Source organism: Cladophialophora psammophila, assembly GCF_000585535.1.
Source record: "Cladophialophora psammophila CBS 110553 chromosome Unknown aczJe-supercont1.2, whole genome shotgun sequence".
Lineage (NCBI taxonomy): Eukaryota > Fungi > Ascomycota > Eurotiomycetes > Chaetothyriales > Herpotrichiellaceae > Cladophialophora > Cladophialophora psammophila.
In genome coordinates this window covers 438,732-452,037 of record NW_006912923.1, presented here as the reverse complement: position 1 = coordinate 452,037, position 13,306 = coordinate 438,732, and the positions used below count along the sequence as shown (strand labels likewise).

General features: G+C 51.5%; 3 protein-coding genes across 3 annotated transcripts; 1 reads left to right on the top strand and 2 right to left on the bottom strand.

Annotated features, from left to right (window-relative positions):
- Positions 1-559: 559 nt before the first annotated feature.
- Positions 560-4,978, top strand: A1O5_01465 (uncharacterized protein; the record flags this gene model as incomplete). The annotated part of the gene is made up of 1 exon (XM_007742082.1): positions 560-4,978. One exon carries the CDS (start codon positions 560-562, stop codon positions 4,976-4,978), a length of 4,419 nt encoding a protein of 1,472 aa, XP_007740272.1.
- A 1,288-nt stretch (positions 4,979-6,266) lies between these two features.
- Positions 6,267-6,455, bottom strand: A1O5_01464 (uncharacterized protein; the record flags this gene model as incomplete). The annotated part of the gene is made up of 1 exon (XM_007742081.1): positions 6,267-6,455. One exon carries the CDS (start codon positions 6,453-6,455, stop codon positions 6,267-6,269), a length of 189 nt encoding a protein of 62 aa, XP_007740271.1.
- Positions 6,456-9,660: 3,205 nt separating this feature from the next.
- Positions 9,661-11,403, bottom strand: A1O5_01463 (uncharacterized protein; the record flags this gene model as incomplete). Its single annotated transcript, XM_007742080.1, has 1 exon — positions 9,661-11,403. One exon carries the CDS (start codon positions 11,401-11,403, stop codon positions 9,661-9,663), a length of 1,743 nt encoding a protein of 580 aa, XP_007740270.1.
- Positions 11,404-13,306: the final 1,903 nt, after the last annotated feature.

Sequence of the window (13,306 nt, the reverse complement as noted above, 5' to 3'; positions counted from 1 at the left end):
AAGGAAAAGGAATGTGGAACAATGGACGAGATCTGAGGTCGTCAATCTAGATGCGATGCCCGAATTTTGGGAATTTTCCAGTGGTGCGAAATCCGCATTTGCCAAGGAATTAATTAGGGCGGAGCATTCAGCACAGCGGCCGCATACTCGCCGCTCGTGTCCTTAACTCGCTTGCGCGACCAGCGCGGCCTCAGCCTTGCCTCCGGTGCCCACCTGCGCCGCGCCCCCCATGTCTACGCCCTGTGCTTTTTTGTGACAAGTGAACTCTAGTTCATCTGCAAGTTACATAGACCTTCACCATTATTAGGGCTAGTTTCGACACCACTGGACTGAGCGCACTCAAGTCAACAAACTCTTCTTTCATAGCAGAGTGCAACCCAGCCTCGCCCACTCACCCGTATGCGCCGACACGACTGATAAATGGATTTGGGAAGCAGAATACGGCAAAGAGTATGGGCGGAAGACGGCCAGCTGGTCGCCATAATCGTCTGACAGTTAGGGGCCTTTGATGGCTTATCCACAGCTCACAGTCTCCGGAGGATCCTACGATTCGCAAGAAATGAACATGAACGACCTCTACAATTATGCAAGACAGTCAAGCGCGAACAATTGTTATGCCACACAAGCATCCTATCCGGGGAACGTTCGACAACCACAGTATGCCTCCTCCGGCTACGATTGGTCTGATCAAACCCATCAGAACTACTCGAATAGCTCGGGCCAACGAGCAACCTACAACAACGGCGCCTGGGACAGTGGGAGGACACAGGTCGCCTCCCACGATGACCAGACGCAGAAGGGCAATTATCCGGCGCAAGATACGGCAGTTGGTGGTGGCGGCCGCGGGCACAATTCTTACAATTCCACATCCTCAACTATGGCGGCGCAGAATAACTCGGGTCTGAACAATTTAGCGTCAGGACTAGAGGACGCAGCTTTGCAGCGACGCGGGCATCATCAGCAACGCTCAACTGCAGTGTCAACTCTAAGCCAACCTCTTACTGCTGTGAATCGCGTACAATCCCCGGTCGCAACACAAAGCGCATCGCGATACGATACCGCCCAGTCTTCCAATTATGGGAACCAGAATGATCTTTCCTCTCAAAATCCACATAATTCCTTGATAGGATCAGCAACCGCTTTGGCTGGGAATGTCGGTGCCCGCTTTCAACAGGCATCAACAGCAGTGAGAGGAAAACTATCGTCCTCGCCAGTGATGAACCAGTTCGCCTCAACACGTCAGCCGGCTTCACAGGGATCTGCATCGCCGTATGTTCAACCTCAGGTCACCAAGACGCAGACCCAGGAACGTCCGTCCTCCATCACTTCTCAGAAAAATTATGGGAGTATCAATCCAGCAGTCTCGAGCAATCAACAGAAAGCCCAGCAGATTGCGAACACCGGTCAGCATAGACGGGCCCCGAGTCACGACGCTGCGCAGCGAAATTCGCAGCTACAAGTTCAACCTGTGAACAGCATCTCGAATCTTGTTATCCACTCAGCCGAGGAGCCGGCTCAAACCCAATACTCGGAGGCCCTTGAACCGCAGTCAATACCGAATTACATTGACCCTACCCAGGTGTTCAATCCGTTCCATAAAGAGCACGAAAGAAGGCGCAAGGAAGCAGCAGCTCAAGTAGAGGCGGAACTCAAGCGAAAAGCGGCAGAAGAGGTCGCCGCGAAAAAGCAAGCCGAAGAAGAAATGGCGTCTGCGGCGGCCTCCGCGACGGATCGAGAAAAAGGCGCCGCTGCCGCAGCTACAGCTTGGGCCATGACGAAAGAGGCCAACGAAGAGAAAAAGCAGATTAGAAGGGCAGCCCGAACTCGACAGGACCTTCCTAGCGGTAGTGATCCTCAATCTGGCAAGCAACCGGAACCTGTGGATAGTGAAGCGGACATGGCGGCTGGGCTTACGGCAATGATGGAAAAAATGCAAGAGTTTCGAAGCAGGGATCCGTCTCTCTTTCAAAAGCTGTGGGACGACATACAAAAGACATCATCAACCCCGTCAATACCAACCCTATTATCCTCGACCTCCCGTCAGGTGAGAACAGAGCAGGCACTTCCAACCACCCAGAACCATCCGCCACCGTCAACGACCCCAGTGCCCCTTCAGACAACTCCACCGCAACAGCCTCCTCCGCAACAATCTAAGAGGACCCCGACTGTATTGACCCCGAGAGGAGAGCCGGAGACTCTTTCAATTGCTCCGCCAGGAGCTGGGCTCAATGGATACAGAGTGGTTGTTGAGAACAACCCAGAACGATTACCTGATTTGGGCCGCTTCCCCGCTGAACGACGTATCAGAACATCATACCATGCCAGGACTTCATCCCAGAAAGATGCTATTGGGCAGAGCACCGCAAACCCAAGCCCAGTCGAGCCGGGCGTCAGTTCCGGACAAGCGACTGTCCCTCTTGCTCCTGAGCGAAAAACTGCGACTCCCATTGCACAAGGCCTCCCTCCCCGAAAGCCAACTGGCGAGACCATGTGGCCTGAAGACAAGCGAAATGCTCTTGCCGAAGTAGCCGTCAAATTCCTCAAAGCTTTCCCTGAAAATGCGGAGATTGAGATCTCCCCTAAAGACATTCACGGGATCCTGGAGCAGAATCCGAGCTACATCGACTTGTGTCTGATGCTCGAGAAAAAAGGTCTCAAATTCCACAGAGGCCAGTTCGCGAGACAACTTTTGAACCATGTGCCACAGCTGAGAGGGCCAGCAAAGACTCCATTGCCTCCAGCTTCTGCTGTACTGTCACCTTCTCAGGTGCCGGTGCCAGCACCAGTTCCCGAAGGTTCTGTCGCTACCAGTCAGCCAGAGGTAACGCGCCCAGCGTCGTTACCAATTGCTTCTTCTGCTCCTGAAAATGGCATAAACTCCGGCAAGGCATTTCAGGCAGCAAAGCCCCCTATTTACAAAACCGAGAGTCGCCTCTTGGCACCTCGATATCTTCCAATGCAACGGTCAAAGCCTGCCAGAAACCATTATCAAGCCCGCCCTGAGCCCGTTCCCGGTTCGAAGGAAGCAATGGCGCGAAAAAGCGACTTCTCAGAGTTGATCGACCTAACGGCATTGAGTGATAACGAGGACTATGTTATGGCGAAAAAGCACGCGCGAGCCGAGAGCCAGTCACCTGAACCGACGAATCTGTTCCAGGGGTATCCCAATCAGCCCTTACCTGCCTATCCGCCTCCGCCTCCGGTACCATATGCGGCCCCTGGATACCTATGGCCGCTGCGATTTGATCCCAATTACCCCCAATACGCGCCAAGGTACATTCCGCTTCCTCATTATCCACCAGCCGCATTCCCACGAACCCCGCCCCCGACCGTGCCGCAGCCGCTGCCACAGCGGTCGGTCAAGATACTTGCTAAACCCGTCAACAAGGAAGAAGCTTTGCGCAAGACGTACTATGATGCCAAGACAATAGCTCGAGATATTCTAATCACTGCTGGCAGACATCCGTCTGAGCGCCCGCTTAACGCTCACTTGGCAGGCCTCCTTGGGAGTTACGTGGATATTGATTCTGATCTGAGCACCTTTGACTGGGATGCAGTAGATCCTGGGGGGCCTCCGATACCTCAAGTTCCGTATGCTGATGTCCCGACTGAGCCACCTCGATATCGCCTGGGAGAAACAGGAATCCGCCGCCCGAAGGGGCAAGGCCCGCCTCCGCCATCTGACGCGAACACTACACAGAAACGCTTGCCGGATTCGGAAAAGCGCGGAATACTGCCGCCTGCGCCCGCATCTTCACGCGTGCCTGCATCTGCGCCTCCCCCAGGACAAAAGGACAAGTCCAAACCTCACAAACCCCAGTCGCCCACGCCACCAGTGCAAGGGAGCTCAGACTCAAAAGTGAGTCCACGCTCACGAGGCCCGCGTGTCCTACCACAATCTCAAGTTGCAGAGGCCAAGAAGGTGCGGCAGTCGTCTCCGAAGCCAGTAATTCCCCGGAAACGAAGAGGAAGTCTTATTTCCTCAAACGGATCTCCTCACTTAGAGCGAACACGATCGATTCGACCTCCGTCTACTCAAGTCACTCCCCCAACTAAATCGAAAACAATGAGCGAGGGCGCATTCTTCTCGAGCGGAAAGAGACGAGGGCGACCTCCTGGAGCCAAAAACGTCCACCCAACCTCTGGAGCGCGGAAGAAGACAGCGCAAGAGCTCTCTCACATTGAAATCACTATCCCTTCGCCTACTTCGCCAAGCCTTCCTGTTTTTAAATGCCGCTGGAAAGGTTGTCACGCACACCTTCACAACCTTGACACACTCCGAAACCATGTTTCCAAAGTGCATCAGCCAACACCGGAGCAGCTGAAGGAAGAAGGCGGTTATATCTGCTGGTGGAAGAGGTGCAAATACCTTGAGGATGACGGCGAAGGCTCTCTTCGACCGTCTCAGGTATTTGAAAACTCGAAAGAGTGGCTCGCACATATTGCGAAGCAACACTTGCGCGAAGTTGCGGCTAAGTTAGGGGATGGCCCAACAACCAAGATCATCGGTAAGCAAAACAGAGCAGGACCGAAACTCTTTGATGTCTCAAGATTTCTTTATCATCCTCCCATACAGCATCTGTCAAATTCTTTGGCTAGAACTCTTTCTCACACAGATCCTCAGACACTCCTCCGTGACAAGGCCCGTTACCTCTCGGACGAACAAGGACGAAAGACCACACCTGACGTATCGGTCAAGTCCGTCCAAGACGAATTGGACGCCGACACAATGACATTATTGAAAGCCGACCACGATGATGTAGAGAAACAGGCTCAAAAAAGTTTCATGAAAACACATCGAATGGAGAAGAGCAGCCCGAGGGCTGTTGCAGAAGAGACCCTCAAGGCTATGGCGGCAAGGAAGGCCAAGATTGGACCAGGAATCGACCGTGGTGGTTGTGTCTTGGTGAACGAGGCGAGGAGGGCTACCCTCATTCAAAACCCAGGGATTCAGAGGGTGGTTGATGAGGATTACTGATGAGAGAACACATCAGAGCCTGCATGAGCCGAGGACTCGCTCAATGTTTACGACAAACCTGACCAAATGAAAGTGGTTGCTTCAATAAGACAAGTGACGGGAGATCGTCATTAGCGGATGGACCTCGCCACAGCACAGGTCGACGTGTTCGACTATTCCATCTTGGAGTGATGGATGATTTGAGGACGAGCTTTCCAACCAATGTGAGATGCCCGGTCAAAACAACAGGGCACCGGCCTTTCCATCTTCTCCACCACTGCGGTTAAGTCAGTGTACTGGGTACATCGCTGCCTACGTAGTCGCAGATACTGGGCTTGCTGGTTGATCCAGCAAATCAAAGCATCAAATTACAACGCCAGAAAACATCATTGTGACTATTGGGAAATCCACATTTTATTTAATCTTGAGTTTCAACTTGCTACTGAGATACTCTATGCTGTCCTTTGACCAATTTTGGGGAGCGGTGGTGGTAAGTCTTCTTTTCCGCCATCACTCTTTCTTGTACTTGTGCTACTGCCCGTCTTGTACTCAGGTGATAGGGGGCGGTTTCCATTTGGTATCATCTATTGAAGTGATCTCCCCTCCCCCATTCTCTTTGTCTCTCTGTCGCCAGATCCCACAAGGAAGAGAAGAAAAAAAAAAGAGAAAGAACTTTGAAGCCCTGTTGCGAATAGGAGGTGGAAAGGTGGGTACTGGGTATTAGGGCAGAGCACGCCAGGTTCAGCGAGACGAGGCAAAGGCAAAGGTAAAGGCTCACTCTCCCTCCCCGGCTTGTTCCCTGGCCCTTTTAAAGGTCTTGAAGCGCCGTTCACTTGCTTGCGCGTAGTGGTACATATTCTCGATATGGTTACATGATGGTTATCAACTTGGGTCCAGTCTCGCCCACGCCTTGGAGTCGGCTGCGGCTTTATGCTGCGGGTAGGTAATTGTCGACCTAGGCTTCTGCTTCTGCTTCTGTAATGTCTCAACACTCCAGTCGGTCAAGCAGGGTGGGTAGGGAAGTATTGGATGAACCTGGTGTAGCTCTGCATAGCTCGGTGTGGTTGAACGGCAGGATCTTCTTGTCCCTCTTGCTCTGTTCCCTCTACCATCTTCGTTGCTTAGGTCTTCCGTGCATCCTCCGTTGTCGCCATTGCCCTGTGTCCAGCCGTGATCGATGTCATCTTCTCCCTTTCTGCGTGCGCGAGTTTGTGCCCTTCAAGACAGATCCGCCAATTTCGAGCCCCGGCGCATCCTGTTGATGTTTCCTCCCTGCGTCTATCTCTCTTCGGTTGCTGTGCACTCCCTCTCACCGAGTCTCCTCGCCCAGACCCGCGGGCTTGACAGCCCCTACGCCCGCCTTCTCATTCCTCAGCTCCCCGTCCAACTTCTCGTCGTCCTGTGCATTGACCTCGAGGAAATGGTAGAGTACAATCAGCAGCATCGCCGCGCTACCGAGGAAGATGGCGAGGCTGTACAGTTGAGCGTCTGTTATCATTTTTTCCTTTTTTTCGCTTTTTTCTCTTCGCTATCTGACCCTATTCCTTCTCGGGGTTTGAAGACGTTCAGAAGTTGAAGTCTAAAACGTCGAATGCCAGCGGCTGACGTGGAGGTCAAGGGTCGAGGGAAAGTAGTGGGCTGGGATGAAATCGTTGGACACGGCGCGTATAATTATGTATAGACTGCTTGGTGTCCGTGGAGAGTCAGTCTCATGTGCGTGGACTTGAGTTGGCGACAGGAGGAATTGCGAGAGACGTGTCGGGGCAGATTCGTAGGGAAGAGAACCGAGCTAACTGGCGAGTGGCACAGTGTTTTGGAGTCGATCAGAGAGCGGAAATCCAAAGTCGCTATTTCACTATGTGTATGGATTTGGTCGTGGGCTATGCAAACTAACCGAGACCGATTGAGACGCAAAGGAAGGAGTATTGGGGATGAATATGGGAAGAGCAAGGAAGAGGTCGCAAACAGCCCGCCATTGAAGACAACGGTCGCTTGCTGATTGGCCAGCCTTGTCCGCTTCTCTGTACGTCGTATTCGGTACTTTCAATATTAAAATCGCTTCTTGTCTCTGCCGCGTCCAGTCTCCTCCGCTCGTGCTAGCACAAAGTTGTACCGTGTGTCGACAAATCCGTCTTGTGGGCTGCGCAGTGCCGACCAGGACTGCCTCTTTGCGCCGTCCAGCGTCACTCTGAAAGAAAGACTGGCTGCCCGAAGGACAAGTCGGCTAACGAGTGCCAGCATACTGTCTCAGGTGTCAAATTACATCGATGATAAAGGTGCACGCAAGAGGAGGGCTCTTTGAAACTTACAACCTGGAAAGAAGACGGCGGTGAGCACAATTCCTGGCTTGTACTCAGGAAGGCATTCCAAGAGGATTTTTTTTTGACCGCCATGGAGTCGATTGATCGCTCTCAAAGACGTTTCCAACAAGGGGATCTCTCTGCTACTGGAGGTACATGAACTACGCTTTGAGTTTCAACCTGCATGTATCAGCTGCAGCAGCGTGACTGGACAATGAACGGAAGCCATGTCATCCACCTCTCCCAAGGTGTCAACCAAGCTCGGCATGATCAGCGCAAGTTGGTCCGGACATGGAAATCGGTCTTCAACGCCGGCGTTTATGACAATGGCGAGATCGCGACTCTTACAATGGAGTAGGGATTATTCTAATGCTGTTCTGGTATCTGCGTTGAGCACTCTAGTAGGACTCCGCTTCCTTCTGGGATGAGGTTGGTGCTGCCTTTGGCTCGTCCCAATTTCGATAAACGGCCAGCGAGTTCGATATTTGCCACGTCCTGAGCAGGGAAAGCGATACCATCAAGTTACCTTAGCAATGGCATGGCCACTGGAGTGAAAGCTTTTCGACTTCGATTGCACCAAATCGCCATGGGTGCTTTCATCGCCTACGATGCATCCCAACTCGCATTCGTAAACGCTGGCGAGCAGAACCCAGACTCCGGCAGTTGAGAAGCGATTGTTCTGTTCCGGCAGCAATACAGCCTCAGAAAATTGCCACTTCTCGTTTTTAATGTTGACGCTCAGGACTTTTTGGCCACCCGGCCCAGCATCGTCGTGTTTTTTTCCCATTTGTGAGTCTGAAGTAGGTAATGTTCTGCGCGCCTCTGACTTCCCACTACCAAAGTGAATTGTCACTTCCCATTTCACATATATGGGCTGGAGGTTTGCACTCTGGCATTCAGTCTTGTCGAGGTTTGGCTAAAAGCCTACAAAATCGAAAATGTCATCAGCCTCGAAGTGCTATTCTCCCCGCAATGAGTAGGGGTCATATATGATGTTGCTCGCGCCAGAGTTCACGACTTCTGCGACAAACCTCTCGCGAATTTTCTACTTGAACTCCAAGACACGATCAAGCACCGTACTTGCTGGGAGTCCATCGATCCAATCCTTCACAATTTGTGGCTCAGACGGCCGAATGAAACCCTGCTCAACGTGAAGGGGAACAACAGAGCAAGTCCCAAGCATTGGATTGAGCCAGAAACAGGGATGATACACGTCATGAGTGTCTTTGATTTACTTTGGGTCTTTGCTAAGATTGCAAGTGAATTTCCAGGGCGCTGAAGAAGAGCTGAGGAGACCTGCAGAACCGGAGCTCGGTGCGAAGACTTGATGATCGCCAGACTTGAACTGATGGACCTCATCAGCAAACAGCTCGAGCCATGTGAGTAAGGAACCTGATAGCTAGGCCGGTTAGCCCAGACAGAGAGCACGTAGTCGTGCCGCTTGGTGGCTCGTTTGGCTGTCTGAGGTAAAATATCACGAGCCCGGACGAACCAGAACGAGTCACAAAGCGTAGTCGAAGTGCTGCCAAGTTGCAGGACTTTTCCTAGCAGGAGCCGTGCCATATTCTTAACTTTGAGCAGTTCCAGAGGGAATTCGCTTGTCGAAAGCGCTTCAAAGTAATCCTTGAGACTCTCGCCGATGGCCAGCCATAGGCCTCGAACCCATTTGGCATTTTGAGCTTCTCCGCCTGGTGATTTCAATAATCTCCTCGTGCGGTATCCCTTTGGACTGCAAATCGCCATACAGCAGCAATGGCAAACCTGTCAGGAGCTCAGGCTTGAAGGTCGGGTTCCCCGGATGATAGCAGTCTGCGAAACCTTTCTTCGCCCAGCATACTGACATTTGACGGGCATATTGCAGCTCCTCAGATAGCCAAACTCGGTCAACGCAGGAGCACCAGCCAGAGCTCGAGGACGCAAAAGTGATGGTGCAAGCACAGATGCGTCATCATTCTTTGACGTGGCGCAGCTCTGCGAGGTCCAGACAAGACTCTCGTGAAGCCATGGCAGGGGCCATAGATGATGGATCAGATGTCTAGAATGCGGGAAGAACCGTCGACTTTAAATTATTGAGTCTACGCGGCCGTGTCACTTTGCATACCCCGTAAGTACAGCCTTGGTACAGCCTCATTATGTGACGGTCTCCGCCGCCTGGTGGACCCGAAGTGGAGACGTAATAGCCCTAACTACCGAGTAGCGTTTCTGAGATCAGAAACGGAAGGAATGCGACGAGTCCCCGCTGTCAATGACATAGCCAACCAATGAAATCAAGAGGACCGGAAACACAAGAGCCAATGTTAGGTGTCATGGGCAGAATATAACTCGTCCTACATGTGGACTTAGGGAAAGAAGCTGAATCAAAGAAAGATCGCTCCCACAAAAAGGGCTGAAACCTCGTTTTCATCAGTAGACCAAGGTCGGCAGGGCTCCACTCCCGTAAAAGTCGGTCGGGGTGGGAGGGCGATAGGATTCCCATTGCTGTTCTGCTAACGCATCAGTCAGGTCTTCCTCGTTCACGACGAATGCCCTGGCAGCAAACAGATCCTCCAAGAGCCCGTCGTTGTCCTCCATGTCCATGCTGACAGTCTGCGGTGCGGATGTGCCGGGGAGCTGAATGCCCTGTGAGCCCTTGAAAAAGTTGTCTCTGTCCCAGATTTTCTTGACGCGCCGCAGCTCCTGGTAGTTGTTCCCATAGTATGACTTTTCATGGGCGTCTGCCTTGAGCGAGTCGTCGGGGAAATTCACAAATGTGGCCCCTCGCACCATGCCAAATGGGCTCAGGTTCGCCCTCATCCGGTCCAGGAAGCCTCTCATGTTCATCTCCAGCCATTTTTCATCCCACTGGATCATGATGTATGTGAAATAAATGCAGCCACGCCAGCGGAAGGCCGTGTCCCTTCTTTGCTTCTGGTTTGCCGCTCCACCAGAATGAATAAAGGTGACCTGGAGAGTGCCTGTCTCTCCCGCGAATTGCTCCCGGAATTCTCTCATCTCGTCTCTGATGATGCGGGTGATTCTTTCAATGCTCCTTTGGGCATTCTTAAAGACGAATGAAGTATAAATCTGGTAAGACCGGTTGCTGGGAAAGGACTTCTTGGTCTCCTCGACCCACTGCGCCGCGAGAGTCTCGTGAAGGAAGCGGGATGATTTCTCCTGCAATGACCGCCGTTTGAGTTGTTTCTTTAGCTCTGCATGTTGACTAGGGCCGTTCGGGATCGTCCAGTCATCAATGACTTTGTTAAAAGCTCCCCGGCCGCCATTATAATAGACCAGAAACCTAACTGCGAGATCGGTCCTAACGTTCGAGAGGTCGCACAGCCAGGTGGTGTCAAGCGTCATTTCATCCGGCCAGCTCCTGGTATAGAAGCTATTCATGGTTTTCATGAATGGGTCCATGGCTTGACGTTCCGGAAACCAGGTGTATCGTCCGGCGACGACGACATTGCTCTTTAACTTTTTCAGCGCCAACTTCATTTCGACGACAACGCCAAAGTTTCCGCCACCAGCACCTCGAGGGGCCCAGAACAGCTTACCCTTGTCCCTTTTCGGATCATCGCGCTCCGAAACAGTCACCTCATCTCCCTCTGCCGTCACAATGGTAAACTCCTTGACGGTGTCGCAGCCCATGCTGAAGCTTCTTGTGAACGGGGAAAGACCACCTCCCAGCATGAATCCGCTCACTCCCACAGTGGGACAGCGCCCACCATTGACGACGAAACCATCAAGATGCTTGCTAACTAGTGTCTTGTATACATGAAACCACAACGCACCGCCCTTGACGGTCACCATTTCTGACTTCAAGTTGAGGTTGACCTCATTCATCAGACCAAGTTCCATCAAGATCCCGACATTCGTCGTGGATCCTCCCGCATAAGAGTGACCACCATTCTTGATTGTAATCGGGATTTTTCGGGGTTTTGCAATTTTGATAACATCTCGCACATCGCAAGCACACTTGGGCCGAACAACACAAGGGGGGCTCGAGAAGCGATAGATGAGGTTGGCTGTGGCAATATAACGCTCATAGTCATCCTCACCAGGTTCATAGACTGGGATTTGTTTGGATTTGAAAATTTTGATGGCATCCTCCATGTCTTTGTTCGAGTATGGAATTGTCTCACCAGCAATGGGAGTTTGGTTTGACATTGTTGACGCAAAGTGGTCGACCTTAGCCTAGTCAAGGTATAGGGGAGATGATAATGCAGGCAAATGATCGTATCCAGAAGCTAAACAAACGGGCGGATTGAGCTCGTAACACTGATTCTTATACCTGGGACATTACAAAGCTTTCGTATTGCCCAACTGCCAGATATACCTTTGATCTCAATGCCCAATCAAGGACTATTGGGCGCCCTGTAGTTATGCACAACGACCATCTAGGAAACACCACCAACTCTGCGGTCTGACGTGTGAAAGCTGTCCTTCCACTATCTTCATATGCTAACCGGCAAGTAAAGCACTGTCCAATCACTCTCTGGCTCCTGGGTTGCCAGTTGGACATCTAAGGGAACAAAATCAAAGAAATGACAAGATGAGGCTGTCAACACATCATTTATGCATAAATCTTCACCTTTGGTTACCGCGCCCTAGAATCGCAATTTCGGCAAAAGCTATGTTCGAGAGAGAGTTACTCACTGAGATTTCTACACTTTAGGGACGATGACATCCGCGAAGAACCTCTTCAAGAAGACTATCACATGGCATTTTTGACCCTGCAGGAACTGGTGTTCATGAGATTATGTCAAAAGACGCTCTGCCCGCGAATCCGAGGCGTTCCACAATCTCCGGACAGAATATCTGGACCATACCACATCCTCCTCCGTCTACTTAATAGCTGACCCCCTTTTTCAATCCATTCCAACCCAATCTTCAGCCTTAGATTTTTGCCACCTGCCATGAGTGGTGGGTGCAAGCAATAAACAAGAGCCGCAAAACCGGTGGCGAGGACTGGATTCCGTTATCACCACGTTTCAACCCTCAGAGCAGATCGGCGATGTTAAGAGACAGCTTGTGATTCCAAATCTGAACCTCTGCAGGAAGATCGGGCGTGGTTGCTTTCTATTCGCCAGAGGAGGAGTAAACCAATAATCATTTATTGCGCAGCGGTTCGTGCTAGCGAGCATTGAGGTTGTCTAAGTGCACGGCCACGCATTGATCCTTTTCGAATACGGGACCATTCGTCACCGCCTCGGGCCGGTTAATGGTTGCTGAACAGAGGAAGGGGATTCTCTCAGCACACAGTACTCTTCGTGTAGTAAGTATCTTACACGGGCAGGCTTGAGTTCACGTTGAATGTGTACCGATACTGTATGACAATCTAGCAGTGCTAAGACACCAGGAAACACTATGCAGTTCACGGCTTTCGAACCTCGACTTTGAGCTGCCCCCAATACACCAAGCTGTTTGGGTCGTCCAAGAAAGTAGTATAGTAGTCTGCAGAGGCCGACTTCCAGCCGGTGTTCACGTCTTGGAAAAATCCTCGCGGGGTGTCCTTCTTGGAGCCAGTCACCTTGTACTGAGTGTTGTAAAAGCCAAAGTTTTCGACTTGGACATACTTTGCACACATCGGGCATTTCACATCTCTGTTGTTTCGGAAGAAGTCAAAAACCCCGCCATTGCTATAACCCCACCTGACGAGAACGTAGCCTTGGTTGTAAGCACGACAAGAGGTGTTCTCGCAATGGGCTTTAGAGACCAGCGGTTAGCCAACTCAACTGCCAACGTTCTCAAGGCTGAAGTCTGAGGATCATTACCAACCTTCAAAACTTAGACCCTCTGCTGCGATCCGCCACTCAGGAGCATCTTTAGCCCAATTCCTTAGTTGGATTTTGTCGTCGTTGGAAGGGTCAGGTCCAAGCCATCCGCCACCCAGGCTAGAAAAATTTGAAAAGCTAGCCACGAGAGATCGTTCCACGTCACGAGGTATTTCGGCCACAACGTGAAGGTTTTCTTGCTTTTCGTCGTCTTGAACACAGCTATTTACGATATTAGACAACATCAAACAACAGATGTTAACCATATCAGACTAAGGGGTTGTACTTCGTTGAAT